Source organism: Diabrotica virgifera, chromosome 6, assembly GCF_917563875.1.
Source record: "Diabrotica virgifera virgifera chromosome 6, PGI_DIABVI_V3a".
NCBI lineage: Eukaryota > Metazoa > Arthropoda > Insecta > Coleoptera > Chrysomelidae > Diabrotica > Diabrotica virgifera.
The window spans coordinates 56269787-56294569 of NC_065448.1; the positions used below are offsets into that span (position 1 = coordinate 56269787).

The window sequence follows — 24783 nt, forward strand, 5'->3', positions numbered from 1 at the left end:
GAAGCCGTAAAAACGTTGTACTACCAACAAACAACAAGAATTAAAACGGGAAATCTCATAACACCTGGATTCACAGTAACTAAAGGACTAAGGCAAGGATGCTGTATCTCACCAACACTATTCAAAATATACCTCGAAGCAGCACTCAACAAATGGAAGAAAAAATGTACGAATATGGGCATACCACTAACGGACTCAACTTTGTACACGCTGTGCTTTGCGGATGACCAGGTAATCATCGCACAGGATTCTGAAGATCTTATTTACATGATGCGAAAACTATTAGAAGAGTTTACAGAGTGGGGTCTAGAAGTGAATATGGAAAAAACTGAATACATGAATATCGGAGGAGACCAACATAGCCTCCAAGTATAGGAAAACCAAGAAATAAAATTATGTGAAGACTACAAATACCTGGGAGTAAAGATCACTCAAGACGGAAAATTAGATGCAGCTATTAAGGAACGAAATATACAGGGAAGGAAAGGCATATCCTTACTGAACAGCGTACTGTGGGATAAAAATATTTCTAAGGAAAATAAAAAAAGAATATATAACACTATAATAAAAAGCATCACAACATATGGATGCGAAGTTTGGCCCCTAAAAGCAGTACCGGCGCTAGGGTATAAGGCGCCCGCCTGCAAAACTAGCATAGACGCCCTTCAGTCTCTTTTAATATAGTATTTTGTATAGCACCAGCAGAAAAAAACTCAATTTGGCGCCCTCCAAGCAGGGGCGCCCGCCTGCAGTGCATCCCTTGCAGGCCCGTTATCGCCGGCCCTGCCTAAAAGACAGAACAGAGAAAATGCTTAGAGCAACAGAAATGGACTTCTGGCGCCCTTTGGCGGGAATATCTAGACGCGACAGAATAACAAACGAGAGAGTCCGAGAAATCATGGGAGTTACACATACTATTGTTGACGACATCAGGACGAAACAACTCAGCTGGTACGGACACGTAAGGAGAATGCCGGAGAATAGAATACCAAGACAAATCCTCGAATGGGAACCAAGAGGAAGGCGCAGACCAGGAAGGCCTAGAAGAAGTTGGAGAGAAGGAGTTGATAGAGAAATCAGGGACAGAGAACTCGAGGACGATCTATGGAATGAGAGAACGAGATGGACATTGGAAATCGGACGACGTCGAAGAACGTTGTAAACCGATGTTATATATATATACATTGCGACCGTCATCTTTTCGAAGAAATAAATTTTTGAAGTGAAAACTTCTTTAGGAGCGTAGTGCACTATTGGATGGGGAAAATATTAAATTAGCGACCGTCATCTCTCCGACGAAATAAATTTTTGAAGTAAAAACTTCTTTAGGGACGTTGTGCACTTTTGGATGGGGAAAAGTATTAAATTAGCGAACGTCATTGCGACCGTCATCCTTTCGACGAAATAAATTTTTGAAGTGAAAACTTCTTTAGGTGCGTTGTGCACTTTTGCATGGGTAAAAAGTATTAAATTAGAGACCGTCATTGCGATTATCGGTATTGTTCCCACCTGTAGTGGTATCGGAGGACTATGGCAACTAATACTGGAGAGTTATGCCTCCTGGGATATGTCTAAAGATGGGAAAATATCGATAGTGGTAATGTAATGTAATGTACTGTAATGTAAATTTATAGGATTTTATCGATAATTTCCCACCTCTACTAGTTCCAGCACTTTTTATTTCACAACGTATTATTATGTTTTGATCTTTTGCGTTATTTTGTCGGTTCTTAGGACACTCATCGCTGTAATAATATGTTGTATATACAGTTTACTCTAAAAGGACACAACTTTTAAGTGAAAATAAAAACCAATTTATTATACAAAATCACTAAAATATAAATTATTATAAACGCTTACTATCCGTGATGGTCAAAATAAAAGCATGTTTATGTGTGGAAACAAGGGTCCGCAACAATGCCAAGTTGTAATTTAAACGAAAAAAGCAGATGACCCAGGGAATTGGGGCAAAGTAATAAAAACCAATTACGTGTAAAATGTCTACAACAAAACTCGTAGTCGGGCACATGGTGGTCCAAAATGGGTGAAATTAGCTCAGTAATATTGTTATACGTTAGAACGAACGAGGTTATTTCCAGTTTAATGCAGAATTATACAGCAAAGCTTATTTTGGCGTTATTAAAATTTCTTATATACGGTGGCTTGGATGTACCAATAAAATAGAGAACACGTGATACTTTTTAATCATAGCTGTACTATTTTTACAAAATTTGCTCTATGTTTAATGCTTTTTTTTAAATGGTACTGATTTTTTTTATTTAATATCAACGTATTTTATTCACTTTTTCAGCGGCAATTTTACTTTATTTATGTCTTATATTTAAAATTCAGTTCAAGTAATGACGTAGGAATCAAGTAGGAAAAGTGAATAAACGTTTGTATTTATATTGTTTCAATTTGAAAAAACACCTAATGATTATACTTTCTTTTTAAAGCAGGAGGGGTAAACTAAAGAGAAATATTCACACCCAAGAAAGTCACTAGAAAAATCACTAAATACATCTTCTTCTTTGGTTGATAATATCGGCTTCTGACGATGCATAAAAATATTATATACCCCATTCCACGAATATACGACAAGAAAGAAAGTAAATTGCAAATTATATTGTTGTTTATTTGTAATAAATGTAATAAATTTGAATTACTCCTCCTGGTTTAAAAACAGACCATAGTTATAGCTTACTTTCATAGCTTTGGTGAAGAAACCAACGGCAAATTATTATAATGGTCATGGTTGGATTGACAAGTTTGATAAGTTACGTTTTGAAATAGTTGACACTTCTATATTACTATTTACTATCTTAAATGGGAATCAACCATTTCTATATGCTAAATTTAATGAGAATAAATAAAAATTTTATAACAATTGCTTTATGTTTGACATTTTTATTTCCATCTCTAGCCCTTTTCATTATCCCCACTAACATTATATCATCAGCATACAATAATTACCAGGGATGTTACCCTGTGGTTTTTACTCCCTTATGTACGTCTCTCATAATCTTTATATATTCACCGTGGACTCCTTTCTTATTGAGTGGTCATCACAGAATCTGTGAAGGAACTCTATCATATGCTTTCCCAAGAGCAATGAATACCACATGAGCATTTGTTTCTTTATTTCTGTATGTTTCCATCAACTGCCTAATGCAATTTGCATGTGTTGTTGATCTGCCTTTTATGAAGGCAAACTGATTATCGGATATTTCTGTTGCTTCAAGTATACGTTGCGTCATGTATACATCTATCAATTAAGCTCTCCCAAATTTTCATGGGATGACCAAGTAGTTTAAGACTCTGTAGCCTTAAATTACCGTATGTCTCCCTTGTTTTTTAACGGGTACTAATAAATTGCTTCTCAATTCGTCTGAACTTTGTCTTATTTTCTCTATTCCTGCTAGCCACTGAAAGTTCCGAACATGAAGCAATCGGTTATTCTCCATCGATGATGAAACATTTATTCCTGACGTATATCAAAAATGTCAAAGGAAAATTGAAAAAATCTGCGAATTTGCACATAAAAGGCTGAGACACCTGAAGCTTCAAAGTAATAAAGCCAAAGTCAGGTTCAACATGCATGTCACTGGACAATTTTCGAAAGAAGTGGCCCAGTATGGTTATACACACAATCCCAAACTTAAGTATATAGGTAACTGTCCGAAAGTTCAACAAAACTAGGGGGTCCATACACCGTCCTGCAGAAAATAATCGATCTAATCTACTGCATCCAGTTTTCGGCTAAAAGTAAACCTAAAATAGTTCATGTTGAGAGTTTAGCTTCATACCATGGAACTGATCTATTCCGTTGACTTCAGTTAATCGACTAATGGACCAGTTATTTGAGGCAAATTACTATAAAAGAGAGTTACGACAGTTCCCTATGATTTATTCCATACAGAAAAAGTCTCTTGACGAAAAAGAAGAAGTATTAAAAATCTAGAATATTCTAGATGACATCGAAATATCTAGAAATTTCCCGTAAGTTTTGGAACGTCAGAGAATGTATATAAACAGGAAGTTGACAGATAGTTGAAATAGTTGTAGTAATTGAGTTTTTGAATGGCTCCATCATTTTGTTAAATTTTATTAAGTACTTTAGTACTGTAATATTGTTTGCTGTTTTAGTAAAAGTCATTATAAAGAAAAAACAGTAAAATCCTTTATAAAAGGTATACATAAAATCCTTCAAAACATATAACTAGTTTTCGATTGGTTTACCAGTCATCATCAGTGCTTACCTAAAATGAATATAACCTGATAAAATAATGCAAAGATATTGAAATTTTGACTACGGTTAAGAAAAGTTATAGGTTATACTCAAGTGCAATGTACATGCTAACCACCAAGATATTATTTAACAAAAATATGTGGGTCAAAGCCCAGTAAAAGTGGTCCCTTAAGGAAACATTGGTTTAAAATGCTACATTAAGCGTGGATGTTTAAAATATTTTGCTAATCTGCCCCAGGTAAAATCTGAGCTGTGGATTTGACTTGTTCACATGGTGAAAGTATGACAGCAAGTGACAATGAAATGGATAGCGACTTCCGAACGATGACAAGACAGAAATGACAGTTCCACAGGACGTTGAAAATTAACCTGTCATATTTAAAGACTATGGTGTACAACTTGTTAAAAATTAGAAATGATGTAACAACACACTCCATTGTGAAAATTATCATTTAAAATTCATTAAACTAGTTGTTGTAGTTAAAAATGTATTCACGTATACTGTAAGTGGAGTAAGTTAGGCAAACCACATTACACAAAAGTTTTGTATTTAAGAACTAAATTCAGTAATCAAATCTTATTATCCAGAGATCTAAGATTTAAAAAAGCAATTTTGTGTTGATTTAAACTTATCGAATTTATTTAACTTATTGGTAGCTGTTGGAATTTGTGTAGGTAAGTGTGTAAGAAATCACAATATCATTAAGAAAGCACAAGCTCAAACTTAGGCGACTAATTCCTAAAGACCTCGCAGGCTGCCCAGATCCCTAAGGGTCCAAAAAACCAAAACCGTAATAGGATGATGATAGTATTGGCTGGGGCATATGAGATGTCTGTGAGGAAATTAGTGAGAAAGGAACATGAACGAGACCCAGAAAGAAAATTAGACTTTTGATTTGGTTTTACTAAAGATGAGTGTTATATGTTGGTAATGACAGATTGAATAGGTAGGGTGAGAATAGTTATATGTAGAAATATGGTGGTGGGTTATATGTAGATGAAAATTTGGTTTAATGTCGATGTCTGTGGATGATGATATCAGTAATTTATATGTATGTTATGAATAGATAAAAGTGGTTAGATGGCTGAGGATGACTAAATGATTATTGTGGCTGGTACCAGATAAATTATTATAAGTGTGAAAGTGATCGAAGCAGTAGAAGAGGGGTAAAAAGTGATATTGTAAATGTGTTAAGAAAAAAGTTGTCGATGGAGTGGTTGGAAGTCCCGATTGAACAAAACATGGCACAATTCGGACTTTTTTGTTTTTATTTGATTATTTCTAGGTCCTCGTACAAGTCTAATTTTAAAAAATCTTTCTGTGGGATGTTGTGAAGTAGAGTGATATCATCTGTGATATTCAACGTATGATTTGTCTGGATCTGTGTCTCGTTCATGTTCCTTTCTCACTAATTTCCTCAGAGACATCTCATACCCCCCAGTCCCTACTGTCATCATCCTATTACGGTTTTGGTTTTTGGACCCTTAGGGATCCGGGCAGCCTGCGAGGTCTTTAGGAATTAGTCGCCTAAGTTTGAGCTTGTGCTTTCTTAATAATACATCCCCCTAGATTATTTAAGACATTTTTACACCTCAGTCACCCCCATTGTGATTTCTTACACACTTACCTACATAAATTCCAACAGCTACCAATAAGTTAAATAAATTCGATAACTTTAAATCAACACAATATTGCTTTTTTAAATCTTAGATCTCTTGATAATTAGATTTGATTATTGAATTTAGTTCTCGAATACAAAACTTTTGTGTAATGTGGTTTGCCTAACTAACTCCACTTACCGTATACGTAAATACATTTTTAACTACAACAACTAGTTTAATGAATTTTACATGATAATTTTCACAATGGAGTGTGTTGTTACATCATTTCTAATTTTTAACAAGCTGTACACCATAGTCTTTAAATATGACAGGTTAATTTTCAAATTCCCGTGGAACTGTCATTTCTATCTTGTCATCGTTCGGAGGTCTCTATCCATTTCATTGTCAGTTGCTGTCATATTTTCACCATGTGAACAAGTCAAATTCACGGCTCAGATGTTACCTGGGGCAGATTAGCAAAATATTTTAAACATCCACATCATTCAATGCTTAATGTAGTATTTTAAACCAATGTTTCCTTGACGGACTACTTTTACTGGGCTTTGACCCACATATTTTTGTTAAATAATATCTTGGTGGTTAGCATGTACATTGCATTTGAGTATAACTTTTTTAACCGTAGTCAAAATTTCAATATCTTTGCATTATTTTACCAGGTTATAGTCATTTTAGGTTAGAACTGATGATGACTGGTAAACCAGTTTAAAATTAGTTATGTGATTTTGATGTAGCCCTTTTGAGGGATTTTAAATATATCTTTTATAAAGGATTTTACTGTTTTTTGTATTACATGGTATACAGCCAACTACAGGAAAACTTTTTCCTTGTGGATTTTTCATTATAAAGAAGTGTACCAGATTTTTTTGAGATACCTTGATTATTTTGAAGGTAGGGTTGATAATAATAATTGTGGTAAAACATCTGACGGCATTAACACCAGACGAATATTTGGACACCTGTTTTAAAATATATAGCGTATATTGAATAATATATGTTTTACTGTAATAATTTGTATCCCAAGTATGACATCAAAATCTCTAAAATAATACAAAATAACTAAATGTATGAAAATCAGCGAAAAAAAATTTATGACTTATAAAAAACGTTTAAATTATGGCAGTATTATTTTACATACCGTTTCCCTAGTTTCCTTCATTTGAGTACTTCCTTTCCACCAAGTAATTGTTGGTTCGGGTCGAGATCCTACGACTTCGCAGCTTAATTCGTATGTGTGTTCGGCAGAAAGGGGCTTATTGTCGCCAAGAAGTCGCACCCAAAGAGGTCTCACTGAAACAAAAAGAATTTGTTAAAACTTATATCGCATTGGTATATTTTTTTTACAAAAAATACCTTTACATAGTTAAGTTTTAAGTAGTGTATTCAAAATTAGATAATACGTTTTATGTTTACACATTTTTTTTTACAAAAAATTTTTTTCTGTTAGGTATGATAAATGCGATACTTTTTAGTGTCAATGTTAACCCGGAAGCAGTCGCACCGTTAGAAAATATCTGACATTTTATCCTTTTTCGTGATAACTTGATGAAAAAAATTTTGCAACATAACTTTCCAGTCGTAAGTGCCTCGAGGAAGGTTGTAGTAATGCGTAGGTACTTTTTTTAAATTAAAAAAAAAAATTGTGGAATTTATGTGGCACTTAGCTTTAAAATTGTTAAAAATAGATATTTTTAAAATAACAAGTAAATAAAAATATGATAAAATAGAAATTTGTTTTAATTCGTATTTAAATTCGTATTGTTAGATTTAATCTAACAATCGAATGACCAAATTTACCCTGGAAATTTTCAGAAAATCAAAAAAAAATACCAATTTTGTGGCGCGCCATTTTTTTACGGCACTGCGCGCTTTCTTATTATTTTTCATGAATCTACCGATGGTAAAAATGCCGTACAAAAATATATGACCAACATATACTCACTCTACCTGCACTTTTGAATTCTCATCAAGAACAACTCAGTTGGACAGCTTACAAGTGACGGCATAATGCTGAATCTTATTATTTTATGCTCTTATATCGTCCTCTTATACGTCACCTGGTGGTTCATATGACCCATCCATTTGTTGGACATGGGCCTGTAGTCTTGAGGTATAATTATTTCTTTTATATAAAAACATTGATTATTTTTGATATTTATGATTGTTTGTATTCCCGATATACGTTTATTATGAGTAATGTTTTATTTCGCATCAGTAAAAAACGAGAAACCGGTAATTCTTGAATTTAAATTTACCGATTTTTCGTATTCAAATGAACGTCTATCCATCCCACATATGCACGCTTATCATTTACAAGAAAAATTCTTTTAGCTCGCTAGGAAAATTCGTGCAGCCATATTTTAAACAGATACGTTTTTATGCTACACCAAATCTAAACAATATTTCAACTCGTGGGAAGTATATTTATCCATTTCCATTCAACAGCGCGTTACGGTTTCAACAATAACCCTGAATACACTCCCTCTTTTCTCTTCTCTGGAATTAACGGTCTGCTGATTGACGAATTTATCGTTTTTTTGTCGACGAAAGAACAAAACAGCTCCTGATAAAAAAGATTTAATCACGAAGAATGTAACGTACGATGTGGTTCTGTAGAATATCAATCAAATCGGCTGAATCTATTTTTAGTCAGATACAGAGTCGACTTAATCTGCTTTAATTTAATTAGTTATATACAGAGGGGTGCATTTAATCGTAGAAGAAAAGTTGAAATGAGTTAGAACTATGGTTTGGACTGGTAAATTTGGACTGATAAATTTCAGGTAAAATGGAAGTGGACTACGTTAGGGCTTAGTGCTTAATCTACATCGATTGTCATTATTTTTAAACTCTTTTCTTTAGTTCAATCGTTTGGGTCAAATCTTTAGACGTTGATTTGACTGCCTTTTTTTTTCAATGCAAATGAATGAAAATTTGCAGATATATGCATTCGAGGGAACAATACATGAATAGTCAATAAATTTTTTTATGTTTATTAATTGTTTAAATAAAAATAAACGATTTTAATGGAAAATGCTTAAATTCTCTTGTTTTTTACAATATAGAAACTTGAAATTTTTACAGATTGTAGCTAATTATATGAACTACACATAATTTCACTTTTTACGTTAATTGGTTACGTTATGCTTCATAAATAAACAGTAAAGTTTCAAATTTTTTGCCGATTCCGACTACTTTTCATGCGTGTACCTCATGTTTATAAACATACTAAGCGGCGACGATTTTGAACGCTCATACTTGTGTTTATATAAACATCGGCGCTTGTTCGTGTCAAATTTAAATACGATGCGAAACAAATATTCAACCAAAACTAGAATTAAAAAAATTCGTGTTTTTAACGTAGTCTCTTTCTAAAAATTACAGAAAATGTACAATGTATGTATCAAATCCTGAAATTAATTCAAAAAATGTGTCTATCATATACTACACCCTTTCTTTAAATATGACAATATATTTTAATGTTTAAAAAGTGTAAGACTAAAAAGTAAAAAATAAAAAAATATAAAATTTTTTGTAAGAAACGCCTTCCTTTAGTTACAAGTGACTAAAATTAAAAATATTGTAAAACAATCAACTAAAAAGCAAAAAATACAAAAAACTCAAACAAAGGATTATTAAAAAAAAACTGTTAGACAGATTAAATATATAAAAATCTCACACATTCGTTAAAAAATTGAAAAAATCTAACAAATTCGTTAAAGAAAAGCGAGGGGCGCGAAAAGTAAAAAAGTATCTATTCTCAAACCGTTTATTCGATGATGACGCGCCCCACGCTTTTTTTTAACGAATGTGTTAGATTTTTTCGATTTTTTAACAAATGGGGAGCTTGAGTTCTTTGAAAATGGTGACTTTTTATCAGATTTTTTTAATAAATACCTCTAGAACTAAAATGGAAATGGGCTGGACACGTTGCCAGAATGAAGGACGGAAGATGGACTCGCAAACTAGGTGAATGGAGACCAAGAGCCGATAAACCACCAACACGATGGCAAGACGACTTACGAAAGACAACAAAAAACTGGATACAGAAAGCAGAAGATAGAACACTTTGGAGACAAACAGGGGAGGCCTATGTCCAGTAGTGGATTGAGAGAGGCTGATGATGACCTCTAGAACACTTCTATTTAGCAAAACGAAAACTGGTACGTCTATTTATCTTCCAGATATAAATCGATTTCATAAATTGTGAATATCTAGTACCGGTCATATGCGGCCTATTTGGGTAGGGCAACGGTTATTTTACCGCATAACTTTTTTGTCTTTGATTTTTAAGCATTTTTGACACTGGATTCTTAAATCGTAAGGTATTCTAGTACCAAAAGTTGCTCTAACTTTAAGTCGGTAGGGATACACCGTCTTCTAGAAAAATCGATTTGAAAATGTTTCATTTTTTGAATTTGAACCAAAATAAAATGTCATCGCGCGTTCTAGTGACCGCACTTTTCAAATTCTTAGGGAAAGAACATAACAAGCGGGTCGAGGTGGAGGTGTAGGTCGCGGAGGTCACCTGCGCTGTCAGTCGAGTTAGAACCACTAGCAAGTGAAGTAGTTTAATGAAATTTGAATGACAAAAAGACTGTGCGTTTGCGATGTTGTGTCAGTCAAGTGATGATAGTGATGAAATGTCAGCTGTAAACAATGAGATCCTCCTTCATATTTAAAAAATTTACTGAATTTGATTATTTAAGAAATTCAAAAATAATCTGAATACAAAAAAGTGATTATATAAAAAGTATAAACTCAGATAGCGCAGGTAATGATAACGTAATGATCACAGGGAAGCATCCTTGTAGACCGCGCAGTAAACATCCATGTAAAACAAACTCATTTGATTTTCAAAAACATCGATGTAAACCTCCTAGATGGCATCGCGCTAAACCTCCACCGGGACTTACCTGCTCTGTTCTCTTCCATTCAGTACAATGTGTTTGTTTTACATGGATATCGACATCGACCGTGACCTCCACCTCCACCTCCACCGCGACCCACTTGTTCTGTTCTTACCCTCAGTGTGTGAAACTGGGGTCAATTAAATCGGCTAAATCTATCTTTAGTCAGATACAGAGTCGACTTAATCTGCTTTAATTTAATTAGTTATATACCGAAGGGTACATTTAATCGCAGAAGAAAAGTTACAGTGAGAACTATGGTTTGGACAGGTAAAGGACTGATACATTTCAGGTGAAATAAAAGAAGACTTTCGTTACGGCTCAGTAATCCTTATCAATTGTCATTATTTTTTAACTAGATAACCGAGAAGTGAAGACATAGTCAGTTTATATATCTTTTGGTCCTTTTATTTTTATGTTGTTTCACTATTTTTTAAAATAAATTTAATGACTATCGATTCGATTGCTCAGTGGACTGGCGGATTCATCCATTTCGATGTGATTACTTTAGTGGGTACACAATTCCAATCACACTATAGTCAGCAATTTTCAAACGCACCAATATTATATACAAACTGGATTTGAAGCTGTAGGGGGTATACATTTTTCTACGATCTCGGTAAAGGATATGCCTACTTCAGGGAAGAAATCTTACCCACGCAAGCCATACTTTGCTTTTGTTTCATCCCTTTGTCGTTCCAAAATCTAGTTACCTGTTTCTTAGCCCACTCTGGTGAAAGGCACCAGGGATTATCAGTACCAGCTCAAGGCATGGAGGAAACAATCCTGGATCGGCTTGAAACTTGAGTAGCACAAGTATGACTGATGGAGTTTGAATGGTTGTACTAAGGATATAAATGGCAGAGGACAACAAATAAGGGTGCAGAAATAAGCGAGGACAACACTGATGAATATGAAAACCGTTTTTACAAGACCTTAGTGTAAAGCTCAGAATTCGAATGATCAGATGTTACGTTTTCTCTGTATTGCACTTTAGCTGTGAAAGTTGGACACCCAAATTTTAAAACATAAAAAGAAATTAAAACTGCTTAGCCAAGAAAAATGTGTATACAATTTTTGGCTGGAAATACAAGACAAGCTTTCATAAATAATTAATTAATTTAATTTGTTTAATATTATATGAAAATAGTTTTATTTTAACTTAAATGTAAATCACTAGCTTTGCCGATGACCGGTCTCTTTTTATTTTCGGCCACTAATACGGAAATTGGTCTGACCCGGATATTTTCTATCGGAATTTTTCAATAATAATTGTTAGAAGTGTCGAGATTCTGTGGTCTATTCCATTCGATCTCCTATATATTGGATTCCTTTGAAATAGAAACTCCGGTATTACACATTTCGACAGCACTGCCATGTATTTTCCCTCAGCGATGAGACATCGTTTGATCTGATCTGTCGCATTGCATCAACGCTGTTTTGTTGTTTGTTTTTTTACAGCGATTCGAGAGAACACCTTTAAAACTCTAACAAATAGGTGAACGATATGAATTTAATGTTGAAATATCTTTTGATCTGATGGATATCTTTAGAAAATGGATTTTTTCCGAGGAATTTAATTAAAAATAAATCTAGAAAAATCTAATAGAACTTGAATTATTTATCTGTGACCTATTTTAATACGTATTTGTATTTTTGTTTAATACTTGTATTAAAAAATACCTCCACTATCATGTTTATAATGTAATACTTGTGATACTTTATTGATCATCTTAACTTACAGAAAATCTTTTGAGTTGAAACACAAGATTGTCATTATTTTATTATAAAATCGTTTCATATAGATGATAATAGTCTTTAAATTATCCTAAACACCCTTTGGAAAGAAACAATGAAAATAGAACCAAATAGATCATTTCCACTGCAATTTCCTGACAAGTTCTAGAACAAATTAAGCTATGAAAATATATATCACACTTCGTAATAATTAAAGAAGTTACAAAAATTTTAGTCAATGAAAAATTAGAAACAAACAAGCTAATTTGTTAAGTTAATGACGAGATAAGGAGAAAAATGAATGTAAAAAAAGATGCCTTACCGTATACAGGATGTCCAGAGACTCTACCGACAAACGAATACAGATAGAGGAGATTCCCCAGATAATTTTAAGATAATTTAACCCAATAATTCACTTCGTCTGAAAACGCTTCCTATGGGAGCTAGAGCTGTTTGAAGATGGCGTCTGGTAATTAGTATTTCTTAAAAACTCCCGAAACGCTTTCACTTAGAAAAAAAAAATTGGTATTCGTATTTATATTCCAGAGATAAATCAATTCCATCCATTGCAAATTTCTAGTACCGGTCATAGGCTTCCGTTTTGGGTAGGGCAACGGTTACTTATCGCATAACGTTTTTGTCTTTAACTTTTAAGCATTTTGACTCTGGATTATTAAATTGTGAGGTATTGTTGTACTAAAACATAGTCTTGTTTTAAGTCGACAGAATACACCGTTTTTTATAAAAATCGATTTGAAAATTTTTCGTTTTTTAAATTTCAAAAAAAACTGTTTAGAAAAACGAAAACTTGTACGTTTAATTATATTCCAGAGATGAATCGATTTTATTAATTGCGAATTTATAGTATCGGCCATATGCTTTTCGGTTTTGGGTAAATCATCTTTTATTTTATCGCATAGCTTTTTGTCTTTAATTTTTAAGCATTTTTGACACTAGATTATTAAATTATGCGGTATTCTAGTAGTAAAAGTTACTCTTGCTTTAATTTGGCAAAACACACCGTTTTTTTTTAATTCTTTCAATTTTTTTTAAATTCAATTGACGAAAAATTTTTAAATCGATTTTTCTAGAAAACGTTGTGTCCTACCGACCTAAATCAAGAGTACCTTTTAGTACTACCGTACCTCACAATTTAATAATCCAAAGTGAAAAATGCTTAAAATTTAAAGACAAATAAATATGCGATAAAATAACCGTTACCCTACCCAAAACGGACGCCTATGACCAGTCCTATAAATTCGCAATTGATTTATCTATGGAAGATAATTATGCGTACCAATTTTTGTTTTTCTAACTAGAAGCTTTCTGGAGGTATTTAAGAAAAACTAATTACAAGACGCCATTTTCAAAGAGCTCTAGCTCCCTCACGAAGCATTTTTGGACTAGGTGAATTTGGTTCAATTGCCTTAAAATTACCTGAGAAATCTCTTGACTTCGTTTGTGGGTAGAGTTTTTGGACACCCTGCATATATGAGAGAAAACTAAATAGGTACGACCACGTACACAGAGCAGAAAATACATGGATAAACAAGGTTGCAGGATGGAGCCCAAAAGATACGAGAAGGAGAGGACGAGCGAGAAGATCATGGAAAAATAAAGTCCACAAAGCCATGTCAAAGAAAGGATTGAAACACGGAGACTGGAAAGATCGTAAGAAATGGAAGCCCTGGCTAATGTAAGGGAGTCAGCCAGGACTTCCATTTTTTAATATTCTAATTTTCTTTCTTTTTCTAATTCTTCGGTTTTAATGAAACAGCAGAAATAATTAGAAGAGTTCGAATGGCTTGGGTAGCAGCAGGAAGAGACAGTATTGTGTTGAAAAGCTAAAAGATACCAATAAATCTAAACATATCTACCAATATATCTAAAAAGAGATTGGACAAACAAGAACTTATAAAACAACTCCATAATAATATAATCAGTAATAAAAACATAAAATGATATACCAAACAATAATACGAAGATCATGACGTACACAGCAGAAATTTAGATCATAAAAGAACCAAAAGGGCATTCTGGCGACCGAAATGGAATACTGTAAAAGATGCTGTGGTCAGACCGGAAGAGACACAATATTAAATCAACAGGTAAGGAGAAGAACGAAAGTGGAAAAAGATGCCCGGCAGTATATAGATGAGAGAAGAGTAAAATGGTCAGGCCACGTACGCAGAGCAGAGAATACATATATAAACAAAGTTGCAGAATGGAGCTCAAGAGAAACAAGAAGGAGACGACGACCAAGAAGATCATGGAAAAATGAAGTCAAAGAAGCCATGTCAAAGAAAAGATTGGAAGACGACTGGCTGACGAAATGATACTAGCTGTAGGCAACCTAACAGAAAAGGATAATTAAGGGTTGTATTATACCCGTCAAGATCTAAGCAATGAAGACCGTGATACTTACAGCGAACGAGCTATGTTAGGAGCTCGGTTGGACACGTGGCATGATAAGACAACGAAAAATGGACGAGAAACATTGTACTTTGGAGACCATGCGAATGCAGGTGTAGTAGAGGAAGATGACAAAATCGGTGGCTAGATGACACCAAAGCAAAAGTGGGGAGAAACTGAAACCAAATAGCACAAAACAAAGAAGAGGAGAGAACTCGTGGAGTGTTCAAGAGTGGAAGAAAATAAGCTGAAGAAGTATTCAAGCTAAGATAAGTTCTTCTATACTCTGGGGAAAATTAGTTTGCTTCGCAAAGTAAACTTTCATTTGGAGTTGTGTAAAAAGATCCTAGGCTTATTCTTAGAGATATGTTCTGTATTGTGTCTTATTTTTAAGTATCCATTTTGTCTAAATTATATATGCTACAACCGCGTAGTCTAGTTCTGTGTATAGTTAATACTATCTTTATGTCCAAACCATAATCTTTGTAAGACAACATTTGAAATAGGTTTAATTTAATGTAAGATTTACATGTCAAATTATTGATATGTTGTTTAGAATTTTGCTGATATTGAACTATTTTTGATTGAACTAATTGATAAATAAATAGAGGCGCATCAGTTTTTAATAGACGTTTAATAGGTGTCAAAAATGACGCATTTCTACTTTTTCGACTATATCAAAATATCTATTTTACTCACTTTATATTGTTGAAATAGCTTATTTTTTACTTTATGAAACACATATAGTATCGTCAATAGTTATCAATATATATTAATAACTACAGCGTCCGATTTATTAGCTTTTGGCCCAGATTAAAGAGTAGGTTCGGATAAAATCTCTGATCAATTTTTAATGAAAACAAATTGGTCCGAAATTAATCAGTAGCCTCGAATTTTGGAAAATTCCAAATTAATATCGTATCTATTAAAATGCATCAGATAAATCGCCCAACCTACTATTTTTAATAATCCACGTTTTCACCGCCATTGCCACTTTTCAGGACACAAAAACGATAAATCAGCCTTAGAAAAGTAATTTACCCAATTTATTTACGGATTATTTTAAAATTTATCCTGCGCAACCATGCACTCTCTTTAATAAAATGTCCATTATGAAGTTAGATATCAGTTTGTGGAATTAGTACACTGCGAATTTGATTTATGTAACCATACTGGTATAAACGATATACCCCTGAGCGATATCTGACTAAAAAATGCTTTTATAAAAATTGCCTGGTTTACAGTGCAACTGTAAATGGCTTCAGTTCACTGATTTTATTGTTTTTAAAATGTCGCATGTAGTTCTTTTTTTTAGAAAATTTTGTTCATGTTGTTTTTGTTTTTTAGAAAAGAAGAATAATAAATTCTTAACGTACAATTTTAAATGACAGAGAGAGTATTAAAGATAAACAATTATTTTTCTTCTTCTTTTGTCATCAAAACCCTGGATTGATCTTTACCTGTCTGGCTATGTCCTTTCATTCAGATCTCTCTTGTGACCTTCTCCCCCATTGTCTTATATTCATGGTTTTCAAATCGTCTTCTACGTCATCCAACCATCTTGTTCTGGGCCTTCCTGTTTTCGCCTTTCTATCGGTTTCCATTGTAATATTTTCTTTGCTTTTTTGTATCTTCTTGTCTCTAAACATTAGTGATGTTGAAAAAGTAACTATTCGTTACAAAGTACTCGTTACTTACGAATACCGAAAGTAACGATTACTATACAGAGAAGCAAATCGTTACTTTGTTTACTCTGATTACTTCGTACCAATCGTATCAGAGCGAGTAACGACTATTGTATCTACTTTGATTACTTTGATTGCTCTGATTACTTCGTACTAATCGTATCAGAGCGAGTAACGACTATTGTATCTACTTTGATTACTCTGATTACTTCGTTACTTCATACCAATCGTATTAGAGCGAGTAACGACTATTGTATCTACTTTGATTACTTCGATTACTCTGATTACTTCGTTACTTCATGCCAATCGTATTAGAGCGAGTAACGACTATTGTATCTGCTTTGATTACTTTGATTACTCTGATTACTTCGTACTTCGTGAAGGTCGTTATTATATCGGAATCCCTATACAAAATACCTACCTACTGAGAAATACGATTCTCGATATGATTACCGGTACTCAAATACAAAAGTAATTATAATAACCAACTCATTTTTATCTCTTAAACAGATTGGTGAAGGTCGTTGTTATATCGAAATACCTATACTGACCTACCTACTGAGAAATACGATTCTCGATGTGATTACCGGTACTCAAATAGAAAAGAAACAAAAGTAATCATAGTAATCAAATCATTTTTATCCCTTAAACAGATCGGTAAAGGTCGTTGTTATATCGGAATACCTATACAAAATAGCTACCTACTGAGAAATACGATTCTCGATATGATTACCAGTACTCAAATACAAAAGTAATCATAGTTACCAAAGTAACGAATACTGTAAATGATTACTTTATGCAAAATACCTACCTACTGAGAAATACGATTTTCGATATGATTACCGGTACTCAAATACAAAAGTAACAAGAGTAATTATAACAATCAAAGTAACGAATACTGTAAATGATTACTTTACACAAAAGTATCGATTTGTAACGAATACTCGAAAGTAACTATAATCAACATCACTACTAAACATGTCCCAGACATGACAGTCCCTGATTTTACACAAATGTTTTAACATAACCTTCATTCAATTCTCAATGATTCAATGATTCTCGATGTGCCGTCATCCTATTGCATCGGGTCATATACTTTTCTCAGTATCTTTCTCTCGAATGTCTTGAGTTGGGCTTCATCGTGTTTCGCCATTACTCAGGTTTCACAACCATAGGTTCCTACGGGTCTAATCAATTTGTTTTGTAGATAGTCATCTGGATTATTCGTCTAATAATTTCGATATAATCAAAATTGTATTAGCATAATTTACGATTTGCACCGGAAATATTCTTTTGATTGATTCCTGTTCCCAGATATGTGAAGACATCCGCACGATCAATAGTATACTCGTAGGTGTCTATTGTGATATTATTTTTATTGTCAGGTATTCTTTTTAGGGTCATGAACTGCGTTTTTGTTTCGTTTATTTTAAGTCTTCTTTTCGAGCTTCAGGATCAATTTCCTTGAAGACTTTCATTAGTCGTTGCATATGCAATAATTTGTACTACATCGTCTGCATATGCAGTAATTTGTACTGTTTTTGTATTTATATGGCCGGTTATATTTGTTTTCTGATGACTGCCTTAAGAACTAGGATAAACAGCATGGTTGATAGTGGGTCTCCCTGTCTCACTCTCACGTTGATGTCAAATAGGGGAGTCAGGTAACCATCTACTCTAACTGCGGCTTTGAACCCTGTAACGTCCTTTTTATGAGGCTGATATATTTTTTACCTAGATTACAAAGGTTTTCCAGCATTTTTCACACTATCAAAAGCTTGTTTAAAATCAATATACATATTATATAGTTCTATGTCGTATTCGTTAGTGTTTTCTTGCATCGTTCTTAGTATGAATATATTGCCTATAGTGGCTCTATCCTACGCAAACATGTACTCTCTTTAATAAAATGTCCATTATGAAGTTAGATATCAGTTTGTGGAATTAGTTCACTGCGAATTTGATTTATGTAAACATACTGGTATACACGATATAGCCCTGAGCGACATCTGACTAAAAAATGCTTTTATAAAAATTGCCAGGTATACGGTGCCACAACTGTAAATGGTAAACAATATCAGTTCACTGGTTTTATTGTGTTTACAATCTCGCATGCAGTTCTAAATTAAAAGTTGATTCCCCATTTTGGTTTTATTTTTTAGAAAAAGATCTCTTCTTGGCGTTTCTCTAGATACAAAATAGTTACTGCTGAGCAGTCATTAAGTTTAAACAGAATACTAAATTGTTAAGGTAAAATTTTAAATTACTCAGATAGTATTAAAGATAAACTATTGTTGTTCTTCTTCTTTTAGCATCAGAACCCTGGATGCGTATTTACGTTTCCGTGTTCATTTCAAGACCGAATAGTTTTGAAATCGGCACGTAAACGGCGGAGCATATTTGCTTTCAAACACGTGTGCATTTCAAGACGTTTAATTTTGAAATGCGCACTGGTTTGTAAAAGAACTTCGCGCCTAAAATTATCACAAATACGTGTTAAGTTGTAACATTATTTTATTTTATTTCAACTGTTTATCACAAATAGCTCCTATCTGCAGAATAACAAATTATCATGCATTGGATCTGTGGAAATAAAACAATTTTGTTACCAAAGTTACCTTCTTTTTTTCTTTATAATTTTTCAAAAAACTCAAAGTAGTGCCAAAATATCCTGTCAAAATAAACTATTCCGATACGTATACATTTTGTAGTAATGCACAACAATATAGGTACTAAAAGTGTTATGTATATTAAAAACATATTTTAGTTACAGCTAAACAATTATTGTTCAGCACACATATTTTTAGCTATTTTTAAAGGTATTTTTAAGGAAGCAATATCAGAGGAAGAACAGGGTATATCAATAAATGGAAAAATCTTGAAAAACATAAGATTCGTAGACTACACCGCTATTTTTGCAGACAGTTTAGAAGCACTGCAACGAGTAGTACCTAAATAGATTACATCAAGTCAGTATAAAATATGGACTACGAATGAACGTTAAGAAAACCAAGTTCATGATTAATTCTAAGCAACATACAATAGGAAGGCTAGATATCGAGGGAAAACAAGTAGAAAGATTGAATAACTACAAATATCTGGGAACCTGGGTAACAGAATACAACGACCAAGGTAGAAAAATAGGACACGAATCGAAATTGCAAGAAAAGCATTTATAAAAATGAAAAAAATGTTTCGAATAATAGACCTATTAGTTCTATGCACTTGTTTGTAGAATTCCAACGCCACATGTTTCGGTATAAATCCGTGCATATTTCGGGGGTTGGCGCTTTCAAATCAACACCTTTTTGGAACTAGATATGTATCACCGTTTCGGTGTCCGTTTCAAAACCGCAATGTCTTGAAATGAACACGCAAACGGAAATACGCACCCTGGATGGGTCTCTACCTGTCTGGCTACGTCCTTCCGTTCAGATCTTTCTTGTGACCTTCTCCCCCATTGTTTTATATTTATTGTTTTTAAGTCGTATTTCACGTCATCCAACCATCTCGTTCTGGGCCTTCCTGTTTTCGCCTTTCTGTCGGTTTCCATTGTAATATTTTCTTTGCTTTTTTGTATCTGCTTCTCTCTAAACATGTCCCAGCCACGACAGTCTTTGACTTTAAACAAATCTTAAAACATACCCTTCATTCAATTCTCAATGATTCAATGATTCTCGATGTGCCATCTTCCTATTGCATCGGGTCATATACTTTTCTCAGTATCTTTCTCTCGAATGTCTTGAATTGGGCTTCATCGTGTTTCGCCATTACTCAGGTTTCACAACCATAGGTTCCTACGGGTCAAATCAATTTGTTTTGTAGATAGTCATCTGGATTCTTTGTCTAATAATTTCGATATCCTCAATATTTTATTAGCATAGTATTTATAGTCCAAGTAATGAAGCTTAAAATAGGACAAAACCTCGCAATTTTTACAGAATGGATCGATTTGCTTGAAAATTTGAGAGTAAGTAGTGGATAGTCCAAGGATCAAAATCTATATGATGCCGAAAGGCGCTTTTACCATGGGGGTGGTTGCCACCCTATGTCGGGGGTGAAAATTTTTGATTATATTTTGACCGCAAAAGTTGGTAAAAACATTCATTCTAAGCAAAAAATGTTCTATACGTATTTTTGATAAAATTAATAGTTTTCGATTTATTCGCTATCGAAAGTGTTAGTTTTATATTAAAAGAATTAATGTTTTTAATCAGTTTTCTGCAAATAAATCAAAAAGTTTTCGTTTTATCAAAACAACTTTGCTTAACAAAAATGTACCTTTTGAAAAAATAAACAAAACCGTTTTTTTAAATTTTCTTTAAGACCAATAGTAATCGAGTTATACTTTATTATATGTTAGCTCTTCTTCGTCAAATGCTAAATATTGTAGTTTCAAAGTCAAAAGACGGGAAAACTATGCATTTTTCGAGGATAACTTGTTTAAACTAATTTGAAGTATTTAAAAATATCTATCTCCAGAAATAAAACAAAGTCGTTAGCTCAAAAACTAAGTGGCTTATAATGAAAAGAATGCCAGACCCTATATTTTTCAGCGAAAAAGTGATTGAAAGCAAACCCCTAATCACCACCCTGAATAAAATTAGTCATTGACCTTATTTCGTCTTCTTTACTTATGTATTATTAATAGGTTTTAGAAGTTTAATTGGTTTAGAATGATTAGTTTTTAAAAAAATGGAGCTAAAAGCAAATATCGAATTTTTGAAGTGTGGTAAAAAATTTCTTTTTCTTCAGAATAGAAAGATTATCATCATAGATACGAAAAAATATTTAAATATGAAATTGTAGCTTATTTACTTCCCAAGAACTTGGTTTGCAAAAATATTTTCTACGGTAAAAATTGAGTGAGCTATTGACAATTAAATCTTGTAATACCATGCAAAAATCACCTTTACCAACCCTTTCAAAGTCACCGCTTTTTGCGACTGAGGATTTTAAAAGAATTTAATATTCACAGTCTTATAGATCTTGTAAAAACCTACAAAACTGTTTTTTACCAAACTTTCTAAGATAAAAATTAAAAAGGATACGGTTAAAAAATCAATATATTTTTTTGAGAAAAAAAAAAGAAATCCAATTGAAAGCATAATAATGTAAGTTAGCCTTGCTTTTAGTCATTGGCCTTATTCATTCTTCTTTATTTATGTATTATTAATAGATTCTAGAAGTTTGACTGGCTTAGAATGATTAGTTTTAAAAAAACTGGAGTTAAAAGCGAATAACGACTTTTTGTAGTTTGGCAAAAAATGCCATTTTCTTCAGAATAGAAAGATTAGCATCAGATATACGAAAAAATGTTTTTATATGAAATTGTAGGTTATTTAATTTCCAAGAACTTGGTTTGAAAAAATTTTTTCTACGGCAAAAATTGAGTGAATGGTAAATGAGTATAATATCAAAAAACATTGATTTTTTCTGTATAAAACTAACACTTTCGATAGCGAATAAATCGAAAAGTATTAATTTTATCAAAAAAATGTATAGAACATTTTTTGCTTAGAATGAATATTTTTATCAACTTTTGCAGTCAAAATATAATAAAAAATTTCCACCCCTAAGATGGGGTGGCAACCGCCCCCATGGTAAAAACGCCTTTCGGCATCATATAGATTTTGATCCTTGAACTATCCACTACTTATTTTGAAATTTTCAAGCAAATCGATCCATTCTGTAAATATTGCGAGGTGAAATGCTTCGGTTCCTGGACTATTACGATTTCCTTGGGAAATATCCTTTGATTGATTCCTGCTCCCAGATATGTGAAGACATCCACACGATCAATAGTATACTCGTAGGTGTCTATTGTGATATTATTTTTATTGTCAGGTATTCTTTTTAGGGTCATGAACTGCGTTTTTGTTTCGTTTATTTTAAGTCTTCTTTTCGAGCTTCAGGATCAATTTCCTTGAAGACTTTCATTAGTCGTTGCATATGCAGTAATTTGTACTGTTTTTGTATTTATATGGCAACCATGTACTCTCTTTAATAAAATGTTCATTATGAAGTTAGATATCAGTTTGTGGAATTAGTACATAGCGAATTTGATTTATGTAACCATACTGGTATAAACGGTATGCCCCTGAGCGATATCTGACTAAAAATAGCTAAAACAAATAATAAAAACTTTTATAAAAATTGTTAGGTTTACGGTGCCACAACTGTACAGTCCGTCTATTATACTTACCGTTGCACGTCATTATCTACGTCAGAGATCTAAGTTGACATTTTTGCCCAATTACAAAAAATTCTTTAATTAATTTTAAATCAAACCTATCACATAATTTTAATTATACAACAAAGAAAATTAATATTCAATGTAAATAAATAAAAACATTAGAAATAGAAAACAAGAATTAAGTTGTAATCTTATTATTAAGTTAAACTAAATAATAAAAACAATAAATATAATAAAAAAATATTTCTAGTAAAGAATAAAAACAAATCTCAAGTGTCAATACCGCAACTGTCAAATAAATGTTACCAATTTATGCCAAAATGTCACCTTCGTTCGATTACAGTTACAGTGTGTTCCGAACAAATGTGCTTCATAAAAACGCTTTATAATCCATTTATGCAAATTAAATGAAATATATTATTGTGTATTTCTTTAAGTTAACATTAATAGAAATCTTCAAATATTATTCTACGTGTTTATAATAAAATATATCTAGTGGTTGTAATTCCAGTGTACTCGGCAAAATGATTCTAAAAAAGAACACACCTACCGCCTAAATATTTCGTGTTGGTATCATGTGACGTCACGGGCTATGACGCGGATGACGTGCAACGATAAGTATATTAGACGGAGTATAAATGGTAAGCAATATCAGTTCACTGGTTTTATTGTATTTAAAATGTCGTATGCACTTCTAAATTAATAGTTGATTCCCCATTTTGGTTTTGTTTTTTAGACAAAGATCTCTAATGCCTGGTTGCACCAACAGATCTTAAGCTTAAGACAGAATAAAATAAGAATTAATATAATATAATTATAATATAATATAAAAAGAATATTATAATATAATAATAGATATAATTGATAATAAGGTAAAAATCGAAAATTATGGTGCAACGTAAGTGATAATTAAAGCGGCCATATCTATAAGCTGAGCTGAGCTAAGCTAGAGCTTAAGATCTGTTGGTGCAACTAGGCATTATTGGCGTTTCTCTAGATAAAACTAGCTACTAGTGAGCAGTCATTAAGTTTAAGCAGAATAATAAATTGTTAAGCTAAAATTTTAAATGACACAAACAGTATTAAGGATATTAACTATTCTTTTTCTTCTTCTTTTGGCATCAAAACCCTGGATAGGTCTTTGCCTGTCTGTTTACGTCCTTTCATTCAGGTCTTTCTTGTGGCCTTGTCCTCGATTATCTTATATTCATGGTTTTCAAGTCGTCCTCCACGTCATCCAACCACCTCGTTCTAGGCCTTTCTGTTTTCGCCGTTCTATCAGTTTTTCCAAATATATACAATGCGCTGGAATAAGTGTTACCCCCCTTATTAACTTATTTATTTTTAGCACAAAAGCAAAACGCTCGGACAGGTCGATTTTTAAAATAATTATAGTATATTATAGCATCAATGTTTCGAACTCTACGCGATCTTTCTTCAGATGACAGGCATAACTTTGTTTTTTTTTTAATAGGAAAGTACATCATGTGACACCTCATTTAAAAGCTTTTGAAATACTGACTAAAAAAATGTATAATACTTTAATTCTATCTCAGAGCGTAGACGCAAAACTTCGGTCGAATTCTTTTTAAACGCATTCATTTTTTTTTCAACTCCTGAGGAAACTAATAAGTACTTTTAAAACATTTAAACGCAGAATGAAAGATTACACTATTGCGGGGGGCTCAATGTGCCTTAAAATAAACAAAAAATTTCTTTTGAATGATTTATTAGAAATTAAAAATCAGATTAAATTTTCTCTTTTTTTCCACCCCTGTGAGTTATTGAAATAAACATTATAGAAGTTCTCAGGGACTTTATACCCTCGATAATACTGTAATATTTCATTCTACGTTTAAATTTTTCAAAAATACTTATTGGTTTTCTTAGGAATCGAAAAAAAAAAAGAATTCCACGAGATTTTGCGCCTACGCTCTCAGATAGGATTAAAGTATTATACATTTTTGTAATCAG

At 32.8% G+C, this 24783-nt stretch overlaps 1 protein-coding gene across 1 annotated transcript in view; it reads right to left on the minus strand.

The window, feature by feature from the left end:
* Positions 1-7718, minus strand: part of LOC114343069 (uncharacterized) — a 452597-nt gene extending 444879 nt beyond the window's left edge. The window contains exons 1-2 of the mRNA XM_050652913.1: positions 7700-7718; positions 7008-7159 (exon numbers count right to left, since the gene is read on the minus strand). Coding sequence (XP_050508870.1) covers positions 7008-7159; positions 7700-7718 — 171 coding nt within the window. The remainder of the gene's footprint in view (positions 1-7007; positions 7160-7699) is intronic.
* Positions 7719-24783: the final 17065 nt, after the last annotated feature.